The sequence below is a fragment of the Marmota monax genome, unplaced genomic scaffold (genome assembly GCF_021218885.2).
Source record: "Marmota monax isolate L192 unplaced genomic scaffold, Marmota_monax_Labrador192_F-V1.1 WCK01_AAM20220418_F8-fsc00086, whole genome shotgun sequence".
Lineage (NCBI taxonomy): Eukaryota > Metazoa > Chordata > Mammalia > Rodentia > Sciuridae > Marmota > Marmota monax.
In genome coordinates this window covers 4411427-4423636 of record NW_026693086.1, presented here as the reverse complement: position 1 = coordinate 4423636, position 12210 = coordinate 4411427, and the positions used below count along the sequence as shown (strand labels likewise).

General features: G+C 54.3%; 1 protein-coding gene and 1 pseudogene across 2 annotated transcripts in view; both read left to right on the top strand.

Annotated features, from left to right (window-relative positions):
• The window catches only part of Gtf3c1 (general transcription factor IIIC subunit 1), a 64104-nt gene that overhangs the window by 15618 nt on the left and 36276 nt on the right, over positions 1 to 12210 (top strand). For both annotated transcript variants that reach the window (XM_046454566.2, XM_046454565.2), the window contains exon 6: positions 839 to 962. In XM_046454566.2, coding sequence (XP_046310522.1) covers positions 839 to 962 — 124 coding nt within the window. The remainder of the gene's footprint in view (positions 1 to 838; positions 963 to 12210) is intronic.
• On the top strand, positions 3445 to 10520 carry LOC131424558 (proteasome subunit beta type-7-like; annotated as a pseudogene).

Below are 12210 nucleotides of genomic sequence, written 5' to 3'. Positions count from 1 at the left end.
CTTTAAAAAGAGTGTTTATATATATATATATATATATATATATTGTTGTTTGCTTGCTTGCTTCCAACATCACAGTTTTTGCTCAGTATTAGAAAGCTCTTACTTTCCGACATTGGTAGTAAATTACTTTTTAAAAAGGAAAATATGTCGATTAAAAGGCCTGGCCTGCCAGGCACAGTGACGCGCACCTGTCATTCCAGCGGCTCAGGAGGCCGCGGCAGGAGGATCGCGAGTTCAAAGCCAGCCTCAGCAACTGTGAGGCGCTAAGCCACACAGTGAGGCTCTGTCTCTAAATAAAATACAAAATAGGGCTGGGGATGTGGTTCAGTCCTTGGTGGGTGACCAAAAAACAAAAAAAAAAGGCCTGGCCTGTGCTGGCAGCCGTCCATTGGTAACCACAGGGAAACACGTAAGAGTATTTGGTTGTGCCAACCTTGGACCTTTTGGACCACATTTTAAATAATTTTGTAAAAACTCTTTTAAACCTAATACTTTTCTTGTTTGTTTCACTGCTTGTACGATCTGTGTGTGTCTGTGTGTGTGTGTGTGTGTGTGTGTGTGTGAATACTCTCCTGTGGGTAAAATCAAACAGTATGGGAAGGTGCCAGGCGAAGTCCTGTCCCCACACCCACCTGCCCGAAGCCCTCTGAAGGCAGCAGTCTTTCCCCTCGTAGGGTCACAGAGTCGTTCCAGCGCTGCCCTGGCCCTTTTTACTCCCTTGATGACAAGGCTTGGCGGTCCCTCTCGGCGTGCCCAGCATTTCCTCGTGTAGGATAGTCAGGTGACCCTGCTTCCCCACACCTTGCCTGACAGTGGCTTTTGGATTGTGTCTTGGCAGGGGCTGTGCGAGCGGACATTCAAGCGTCTCTACCAGTACATGCTGAACGCCGGGCTGGCCAAGGTGGTGTCTCTTCCCTTACAGGAGATTCACCCTGAGTGTGGACCCTGTAAGACCAAGAAAGGTAAAGGCAGTGCTGCCCGGGCCCTGGGTTGGCCGGCCAGCTCCTTCCCCTCCCTCCTCTGGCTCCAGCCTTTCTCCTGGGTCACCTTTTCCTGTAACTGCGTGACTCCACGTCCTTGTCCAGCTCTGCTATGCAGGGCCTGGCTCAGGACCGACTATGTAGAAAGTGCCCCTGATCCAGGCTCGGTGGGCACCCTGTCACCCCAGGGACTTGGAGGCTGAGGCAGGAGATCGTGAATTCAAGGCCAGCCTCAGCAACTTAGCAAGGCCCCATCTCAAAATAAAAAGTAAAGAAATGGGGCTGGGGGTGTGCTCATGGTGTGGTAAAGTGCTTCTGGGTTCAGCCCCAGCACCTCTGTAAAGTGCCCCCGAGTGTCTGCTGGAGGAAGGCGTCAGCCTCCGGCACACCCCACCTCTCCAGTCACAGTGCTCAAGACCAGTTCCTCTTTTCCTCCTTAAACCAAGCCACTCTCCCTTCAGTGAGCCATTTTGATGTGTTCATATGCCACTTACCAAGAGATTCACTCAGAGAAAAGCATCGTGGGTCATTTTATTTCAGTGTTTGAACCACACAGCAGGGACTTAGGGGAAACCCGGATGGTGCTGGTCAGCCCTCCCCCCCAGTAGCCTCTCTGAGGAAGAAGGAGCCTGAGTTCATATTAAAAGCCCAGAAACCCATCAGAGCGAGCAGTGGGGCAGGTTCCTACTTGTATCAGGGACCCAGACCAGAGTCCCAATGTGGGTTTGCCAGGGTGTCCTCGAACCAGGAGACAGGAGGCATCGTGGCCTGTTAAGCCACAAAGGCAGGAAGTCCCCAGCAGTGGGACCCCTTGATGCAGTCGAGACGGGCTGTGGGCTGCTGTCAGGGAGGGCGCTCTGTTTGCAGCTCATTCTTTATGAGTAGAAGGTCCGTGCGCCCAACCACAGGAAGAGCGGAGAGCAGGTGAACTGCGTCCTTCGTGTCGGGCTCTGAGCTGCAGCACGGCGTCCCTGCCTTCATGGGCTGGCCGCACGAGGGCTGTTCCCACAGCAGTCGCCACAGGTGTGGGGGGAACGCCTTGACCCCACAGTGATGTCCCTGGGGAGAGGAACCTTTCCACTCCCACCGTGGTATAGTGGGACCATCATGCCATGAGTGGCCCACCATTGCTCCCAGTGTAATCAGGTGGAGGCCACTGCCCTGCTCTGGCCGTGTGACCTCGTCACGGTGGGTGGTGTTGTCACTGTTGCACATGTAAGAAGGTGACAGTTAAGAGCTGCTACGTCACTTGTTGGAGGTCAAGCCATCAGTGCATGGCGGAGGGAGGATCTGAACCTTGTAAAAGACTAGAGACTGTGAGACTTCCAAACCCTCTTAGCTCTCTGTTCTTCCCTGTTCTGGATTCCCCTGCTCTTTCACCTGATGGACCAGAACCATTTTAAGAGCCGAGGGTCGGAGCTCTCGGTGAGACACAGTGGTTGGTATGTTTGTCCTCTTCTGTCCTCTGCCCAAATGCCACCGTGGTGAGGATGAGGATCTAAAAGGAATAAACCCACAAGAACAAAGAGAACGGGACAGGAAGTGGCTACAGAGAGCTGTCCTCAACCCGCTGCTGCTGCTGCAGCTGCAGGTGGACGGGCCAGGGGACATGGGGGGTGCTGAGCACCTGAGCAGGGCGGCGGCCAGGAGCATGAGATTTCAGAGATGCCAGGTGCCTGGGGATTCAAGAGGACTGCTGGGTGGTGTGGGAGAAGCAGCTGCACCCAGGTCCCTCCCCTGCACTGCACAGCCAGGTCACAGGAGTCTGGAGTCACTCAGGAGAGCAGGCACTGGAAGGTTCCAGACTGGGGACAGGGGGTACCAACAGCAGGGATAGGTGACAGTCTCCACAGGAGACCCAGTTGGCTCCCTTGGCTTGTCATTTCATGGTGCACAGCCCTCAGTGGCTTCCTAGGTTTTCACCACTTCCTGACCGACGTGGGGCGAGGATTGCTGCCTGTGCTGGCTGACAGGGCCCAGCGTCCCTCGCCACAGCCTCCAAAATGACAGGATCCAGTGCTGTTTGTGGGTGGTGGGTTTTCTTGAAGGTGGGGGTAGAGCCGGAGACTGAACCAGGACCTCGCCTGTGCTAGGTGAGCACCCTACTGAGCCGTGCCCCGCAGGAAGCGAGATTCTAGAACTCTGGTTTCCAGAACCTGGGCCAGGGATGGAGGCTCTTTTCGGAAGAAACTGACAAGTTTGCAGACACTAAACCGGGGGTTTCCCAAGAAAATAGCATCCCTGCTGGCTCACCCTTCACGGAGCCCAGGTGTGCAGCCTCATCCTTCCTTTGGCCACCTCTGAGGGACCAGACTGGGCAGTGTCAGTGCCTCTGCAGATAACCGAAGAGAACTGATGTTAGCAGAAGCGGTTTCACTTGCCAGGAAGCCACAGAAACAAAGGCAGGGGCAGAAGAGAACTTGCAACAACAGTCCTTGGGAGGGAGAAGAAGTTGTGTCCCTGAAACCGGAGCCAGAGGGACGAGGAGCAGGAAACGCGCAGCAGCTGGGGGGAAACGCAGTGGCTGCCGCCATTAAACCGCCCAGTGAGGGTGAGGCGTCAGGTAGAGGAGAGGACCCCCAGAGCAGCGGCTCCCGAGACAGGACGTGGGAAAGCCACGCCTGGGCTTCCTGGGAGATGGAGCTGCCAGGTGGAGCGCTGCGGGGAACTGCCCCAGGGATGCCACCGCAAGGTCGACTTTCCAAACAAGGGGTATAAGCTTCCAAAAGCCCATAAAACGGGCGCTGCCGTCGCGGGGTGGCCAGTGAGGGTGGGACAGCACGGGAGCAGACACAGAGCTACTGAAGGGTGCTTCTTGCTGACAGGAACTACTCAAAAACTCACTTCCTGTCTCCTGATCTTTATTGTTGTGCTGCTGGGACAGCAACAGACACGGACGGGGCGACCCCCTCGTTTCCTCCACCTCGGAGCTCCACTCCCCCTCCACCCGCCGCCTTCCCCGGGTTGTCCTGGCCAGGCGGATGCTGAGGCAGAGGCTTCTCAGGTACCAAGGTTGTGTTGGTGGCACCTGGTTCTGGGGGACCTCATCTCTACAGCACCTGTCCTCACAGTGAGCTGATAAGGTCCCTCGTGTCACCATGGGTTCTGGCTCCTTGGCAGCAACAACTGTGTGTGAAGATCAGGCTGAGCCAGATATGGAGGAGGAGGAGGAGGAGGAGGCCGAGAAGCTGGTGGGCAAGGCCACTGCCGCTGGCATCTTCAATGACTTGGGGTCTGGAAGCAACATCCATCTGTGTGACATCAGCACAAGCAAGCTGGACTTTCCTCACCCCTACTTAGTGCCCAAAAAGAAGGGGACCAGGTTTGGCTGGTACAGATGTGACAAAGGGACCACCACAGTCCTCACTGAGAAACTCACTGCCCTGGAGATGAAGCTGCTGGAGGACCCTCTCCAAACAGTGGCCACTTCCTGAATGGTGTTGGTGGGTGGCCGGGCACCACTCTGCCAAATGTGGTTCCCATTTGCTGAATGAAGTGCAATAAAAAATGAGACCCACAGTCCAGGCCTAAAAGGTCCAGCAGCCACATAATAGGAGGGTCTGTGGCGGAGGACCACCCGTGCAAGGCCAGCCTCAGCTACTCACTGAGGCCCTGTCCCGATAAATGCATAAATAAGGAAATAAGTGTGGATGGGTGGCCGTTTGGGTGGTAGCTCTGGTAAAGCACCCTGAGTTCAGTCAGAATGAGAAAGGGGGCTGCAGAGGTCCTGAGGGCCTGACTTTGTGGGCATAGCAAGTGACCTGAGGAGACTGGTTTGTCCGCACACCTCAGAAGAAGTATGTGTGGAGGGAGGGCGACCCCAGCACCCCGATATGGACCAGTGTGGCTGGCTGCTCGCCTTCTGCCCTGGCCCAACAGAAGGTGGGCAGCCGTGTTTGTTGAGAGAACGCAAACTTGGCAGGACCTAGCCCCTCGCCCTCCCTTCTCTCTCCCTCCCTTTATTTCCTGTCTTACTTTGTGGTGCCTGAGTCTGTGAGGTCACGTGGAGGAGCTGGTGACACAGGTAATCACTGGACCACAGGTGTGCGGACCAGAGAGGGAGCAGCTGGGAGGGAAGGGAGCCCTGCTGGGGCGGAGCCTCGTCCTTGGTCCCTGGCTCTTAACACCTTCCTCAGTGCTGAGTGACGGGAGGCCGATTGGCCGGCTGGATGAGTGGGGCATCGGCCTTTGAGTAGAGGGGAAAGAGGATGGCGGAGTCCTGGGCGAGGAAGAGAGGTCTTGGGGCTGAGAGGTGCCTGGGAGCTCACCTGCCCTGGAGTCTGCTGATCTGAGCACTTAAAGTGCTCTCGACCTGTGGATGTATGGGGGGGGGTGTGTGTTTTGGTTGGAGAGGGTGCCAGGATTTGAACCAGGAGTGCCTAGCCACTGAGCCACATCCCCAGTCCTTTTAAAAAATATCTTATTTAGAGACAGGGTCTCACTAAGTTGCTTATGGCTTCACTAAGTTGCTAAGGCTGGCTTTGAACTCACGATCCTCCTGCCTCAGCCTCCCAGGACCCTGGGATAACAGGTGTGCAGTACTGCACCCAGCTTATGTCCTGACCCTTGGAAGAAAGGCATTAAAAAATAAACAGACTTGAGTGATTTTGTCTTAAAAGTAGAAAGCAAATAAGGAGGAACCTTAGATTTTTTTTTATATTAGTTGTTGATGGACCTTAATTGTATTTGTTTGTATATGGCATTAGAATCGAACCCAGTGCCTCACACATGCTAGGCAGCGCTCCTCACTGAGCCGCAGCCCCAGTCTGGAACTTTAGATTTTTAAAGAACCTTTTTTTGCTGGACAGGCAACTGTGGGGAAGAGCATCTCCCAGGCCAGAGGTCGCTGGAAATTCAAACTGACCACTTGAAATGAACACTTACCCTAGTGGATGCTGGAGACGGGTGGGCCTGATTCCCTTGCTTCAGCCAGTTACTTGAACTCTCCACACCTGAGTTCCCTCGCCCGGATTACCTGGGGGTGATAGCACTTACTTCCTAGGGTGTCATGAGGCTCACAGGCAGTGGTCACTGAGCAGGGGTCACAAATGGGCAGCGTGTAGGCCAGCCCTGGCTCACAGCATTCTCATTGCCATCATTTAAAAATCGGGGATTTTTACCTAAGGAGTCTGATGGTCAGCTTCAGTGTAGAAGTCAAGTTAGCAACACTGAAGTGCGCTTCCCCCAGTACTGTGGGTGGAACCCAGGGGCGCGCTATCCCTGGGCTACATCCCAAGCCCTTTTTTAAATTTCGTTCTGAGACAGGGTCTCACTAAGTTGCATAGGCTAGGCTTGAACTTGGACCCTCCTGCCTCAGCTTTTGAGTCATTGAGCTGAAGTGCGTTATCCAGGCAGAGGGGACGCCTTCCTGTTCACTCAGGGCGCCCTGTGCGACCCACAACCTGCTTGACTGGCGTGTGTCCTGCCTGACCTCAAAAAGTGTGTCCATCCCTGGGCTGTCAGTCAGCGAATGCTGCCAGGGAGGACAGGACTCAGGAAGAGTCAGTGTGACTCGGAGCACAGGAGCGGTGGCTTTGGCCCCTGGTGAGGACTAAGAGGCGGGGGCACCCGAGATGAGCCAGTGTTGGTTGTCACCGGCACCCACATGGTGCACACTGAGCCTGTTCAGATTGCCAGAGGCTCATCTTGTTCCCCGTCTCTTCACCCACTTTCTGCTGCTCCGTGGAAACTAGCTCCTCCCAGCCCCTCCCTCACTTCCTGTGGCCCGTGATGTCTGAGCTCTTCATCTGTGTGGCTTTCTTGCAGGCCACGAGCTCCTAAGAGTGGGGCCAGCCCCTCACCTGCTTCCCATTCCCACTGCCGGGCTGGGAACAGAGCGCTCTCGGGAAGTGTCTAGCAGATTGAATTCAATTAAGTGCCACCCCAGTGACTTTCCCTGCGCAGGAGACTAGGGACAATGCAGTGTTTAGGGTTCTTTGTTTTTGCTTTTGTTTTGCTTTGAGCTTTGTTGTTCTTTGGCAGAATTAGCATAAAACTTTCCCTCTGAGGCATTATGGAATAGAAAAGGCTTAAATAATTAGTAAAGATGACGTAAACTCACAGGTGGGACGGTACATAGGCATCAAACAGAGAACGCAGGTTTAGCACATTTCACATACACATTTCTCTGCCCCAAGGCTGCAGTGATCTGTTTTGCAAAAAGCAAAAATAACCTTGGTAATGAAAACCGTTCCCCTGAGCTGCTCTGTTTTGCAAATTTGAATTCTTTCCTTCAAGTGTTGGCCCTTGCCCTGTGTTTATTAAATGGTGCTGAGAAAAAGAGGAAGGGGGACGAGGGTGGGGGCCGTCCCTCCTGCACGCCCAGTGGGAAGCTCCTGCCAGGCGTGCCCCTGGGACATGATTGGGTGGTCACTTGAGGGGCTCCCCAGGTTCATTGTCACGGTGACTTCCGTGCTGGGGGTGGGGGAAGTACCTGTCCTTCCCTGCTGATGATGTGGACTTCCCCTCAGCTGTTGCCCCGTGGCCCCTTAGAAATAGACGCTAAGCGAGATGGCAGGACGCGAGATCCGTGTAGGAAAGCCCTCTGTTTCTTGTGTACTTTTAACAGACAGTCTGAAAATCAAATTGAGAAAACAGTCTGTTCAATCTAGTTTAGGGGTAAAATTTAACAAAAGAACTGCAAAATGTATACTCTGAAAACTATAAAACCTTGTGGAGAAGAATTTAGATCTAAGTAAGTGGGAAGACGTCCGTGTTCACAGATACAAAGACTTGACTTCACAGAGGTGATCGTACACCCCAGATGAGCACGTCCGACTCCCGGCTGAGTTATTTCTGGACATTCACAGGTTGGTTCTGAAGTCTATAAGGAATTGCAAGAGACCCAAGAAGCTAAAACAGCCCTGAGAAAGAAGGGGACCAAGGACTCACACTTCCCACTTTGAGAACTTACTACACGTTATACGGGATGGAGACAGTGAGTGAAATAAGAAGAGGTCCGCGGACTGATGTGGGGGGTCAGGCATACGCCCACGCGTCTGTGGACCACTGAGTTTCCACGGTGCCAAGAGAGTGTAATGGAGGAAGATTGACAGGTCCCAGAGGCCATCGCCGCAGGACTCTGTCTGTATTAAAGTCCAGAACCCTCAACTCCAGAGCCCTGTTAGCAGTGCTGAGCGCTAGGTGAGCTGAGGCCGAGAACTGGTAGCTCGGCAGGAGGCGCTGAGAACGTCCTGCCCTGGCCTGGGTTGGGGGTGCAGACCTGCGAATGTCGCAGTTGACAGAGGGGACTCACAACAAGGTCCACTTCAGGCTTTGAACACGGCCCTGGCTGCTCTGCCACTGAGACTTATTTTTTCAATGGACAGGTTTCTTCCTCCTCCTCTCTCCCTGCTCCTTCCTGATCTCAGGGGAAACAGGATCACCTTTCTTCCCCATCCAGGCAGAGTATCTGTCCTGAGTACACGGCCACCATAGGAACGAGTCATCCAGACTCTGGGGATGGCACCAGAGAGCTCAGAAATGACTGTCTCCCAGATTAACAAGGGCATGTCCACTCCCCCAGAGAACCTCTTTCACAGCCCCTGTTCCTGCTGATGGGCAGAACCACAGCCTCTGGGGCAGGAGTCCCCTGTGTTTTTCCTCTGCTAGCAAAGCAATAAACCTTTTCCTTTCTCTATAAAAACAAAGCAAAAAACAAAAAAACACCGTTGCCTTGTATACACTAAATGAGTGAATCGTACAGTGTATGAATTAAAACTCAATAAACCTGTTAAATTTTTAAATAAAAAAATAAAAACTAAATTAAGAAACATAGCAGGGTACAGCAAACTAAATTATGATCATTAAAATGGCAAAAGGGAACATTTAAATAGGATTAAAGTATACAACCTAAGAAAAGAGAGAAATGAGCCGTATTAAGATTGACTAAGTGCAATAAAGTAAATAGAAAGGCTTAAAAGAGCTTCAAGATAAAAACAAAAACTAGAATTTAAAAGAACGAGAAAAACAAAAAACGACAGATCCAGAAAAGGATTGTCAGAAAGTTGAAAAACCTGGAGAATCAATGGTGGAATAAAAGCTCACGGCAGTTACAAATAAGCAATAAAAAATCAGCAAGGTTTCTCTAAGTTAAATGTGACAAGTAGAAGACACTACTGAAAAGATGACGAATATCATCAATAATCAAGATAAAGAAGCAAGAATATTTTAATGTGGCAAAAACTTGTTAAGATCAAGAAAATTTCTGCCCTTGAACTTCCGCAGAGCGAGGGCAGCTCTCCTGGGGGCCAGGGCACCTGGGGACCACCTTCATCTTCAGCCATCCTGCCCACGGGGGACCCGGACCTCCCTTGGCCAGGAATCGAGGGCTGGGAATGCATTCCAGGGAGCCAGACCAGGGGCCCAGGGGCAGTGGCAGACCTGAGGACTGGCCTCATTGAGAGAGGGGCCCTTCCTAGGGTGTGGCCAGCTGATTGCCTGGGGGACAAGGGACCTGAAGGGTCTGCTTCCTGAGCTGCGCATGCGAGGTCCCTAGGGTGACCAGCCTGTTAACAGAGGCAAGCAACAAGGGACCAGGGAGTTGACTGCGGTGACGTCACCTTCTTGGCCCGGGCTCAGGTGGTCATGGAGTTAGTGCTACACAGTTTACACATGGCCCTTCGCATCTGTGGGTCTCATTTGGAGAACTAGGGGGCTCAACTGTGTGGGTCACCAACTCAGCCTAAGCACTGGGGGGGTGACACTTGCAGGGAGTGTTTAATGGTGACTGTGAAACTAGACCAAGAACATTCATAGGACTTCCTTGACCTCCGGGAGCCCGTGTGTCGTGCCGTGCTCTGGCTTCCTGTGTCATCAGAAAGGACACCCCTCTGCCCTTAGGAGCAGGAAGTGGGCAGTGACACCCCATGGTGAGCCCACCTGCTGGTCACTCCCGAGTGGGCAGGTGGGGAAATCCAGATGACATGTCGAGGGGGACTTGTTTCACTCTGGTCTGACCACCCCATGCTATCATTTTGCTACCAAGAAAATGGCACAAATCTCTTGCTGAGGTCACAGAGCCGGGTCAGTGCTCGGGCAGGAACTGGACCCAGAAGGTGACTTTTGAGGCTGCACAGCACTCAGTCCCCTCTGGTGCCTCCCCCCAGAGACTGGGCCGCCCCTGCTCAGCCCCCTCCTGCTTCCTGCTTCTGCCCCTCTGCCGGGCAGACCATCTGTAGTATCCCCCCACTGTCACTGCTGTCCCCTGCTGGTGCCAGCCTGCTGTTTCTCATGTCCACGTCTGTGTGCTCGAAGCAGAGCAGGAGGGCAGGGTGGCCTGGCCGTGCAGCCAGGGAGCACGTGCTTCAGGCTCTTGCTTAGCTTCAGCTTGGCCTCCACCAGGCCCAGGGGTAACACCTCCCCAGGTGGGGCCAGGGGCTTCCCAGGTGCCAGGCCAGCGCCCTCCCCGCCCTGCCGGCCTCTCCTGGGAAGCCCCATGTGGTGCAGGGAGCCTGTCCCCTCTGTTTCTGTCCCCACCAGTGCAGAGCAAATGTTTGTGGAAGCCAGTTGAATTAAAGGCCCCAGGCCACCTTGACATTTTCAGTCCCAGTGACTGGGTATGACAATTGATCCTCAACGCTCTGTTTTCCCAGGTTGTGGCAATGATAATAGTGGTGACATTGGCAGTAACGGGGTCCATTGAGCGCTGCTCCTATGCCACACTGTGTCCTGAGCACTCTGTGAAGGAGATGCCACGTGTGTCCCCATTTCAGCTGAGGAGACTGACATGCAGAGAGGACACGTCCCTTAGGCAAGGAGGTGCAGCGGGCAGCCGCAGGTTCCCAGCAGATACCCGAGTCCGCTGCCCGCGCCCAGCCTGCAGCCGTGCCCTCTGCCCGTGGTCCTGGCTGCCCTGGGTCTGGGCTCCAGGTCTTAGGTCCCTGTGGTCTATCTCCACGCAGAGGTGGGTGGGGTGGGGTGAGGTGGCACCTGGATTTATGTGACACTTGCTGGCAGCTCCCAGCAGCCCTCTCCCTGTCTCGGACCCTCGGGTTGACAGTGCCATTTTGCCAGGTGGCCGGATGAGGGTTCTCGCTGAGAACGTGGGAAACGCAGGCTCTCGTGTCCGTTCCACGTCCACACTGCATTTTTTCTACCAGTAAATTGTGCTTCCTGATAGGGACGTGAAATTCTAACTTCACCAGGTGGGGGGGTCCATTAGATCACGTGATCTGCTGAGCCTCAGTTTCCTCTTCCTTAAAGCCAGTGACTTGCAGGGCACCAGGTGAGGAGCAGGAGGAGAAAGAGCTCCTGAAACCACCTGCTTGGCCCTCCTCCTTGGCTCCTCGAACGGCCATGTTCAGCCCTGGGTCTGCAGCGCTGGAGAGCCCGGGATTCCTTTGTGCTGACCTGCTGACCGCAGTGCACTGTACCTTTGAAAGGTTCCTCAGGCACTGTGGTCACCTGGCCCTTTGTTCCTGGGAGCAAGCCCTGCCAGGTCCAGTGGTTGCCATCAGCAGCCCCCAGTTCCCCCAGGGCGGGTTGCTGGTCTGGAGAGGGCAGCTCAGGTGGCGGGACAGGCAGCTGCTCTGGGCGCCTGTGCTCACTCGCGCTCCCTGGGGCCCTCTTTGCTTTTGGCTTTAGCCAATTAATGTTCTGGAACATGCTCCCCAGAAATGGAAAATAGCAGCTTAAGGGATTCCAGTAATAAGAACTGGGGGGTTTTGTCTTGTTTTGGGGTGCTGGGGATGGAGCCCAGGGCCGCGCACAGGCTGGGCAGGTGCTCACCCTGAGCTACATCCTCAGTCCCCAGAATTGGAATTCCAAGGCCAGTCAAGCTCCAGAGTTGTGGGAGAGGTGTGGTGTGAAGGGCATGCAGCAGGGTCCCCGGGTCCCCTGGAATCAGGAAGGCAGGCCCATCCCTCCCTTGCCTGCCCTATTTCCTCCATTGACCCTCAGCCCCGGGAGGCCAAATGCTGTGTCTAGCCCCGGTCACAGGCAAGGCGGTCAGGCTGAGGAAGGCTTGTGGCCTGCAGCCTCAGCCCACTGGGCAGGCTCACCCAGGTCCGGAGCAGGAGAGTCTAGGTGCTGACCCCTGGGCCCGCTGCCTGGGACACGAGCGTCTCCAAAGCCATGATGTGCTTGACATGGTTCAGGGAAAGGGACTGGTGTGTTGACAAAGTGCAGAGACGTTTGGGTAAATAAACTGGGACTGACTTGTCATGCATACAAAGAAAGTGTGGCTGGGACATAAGGTAAAGAAGTTGGCTGTGCTCTGGGGGACAGGCAG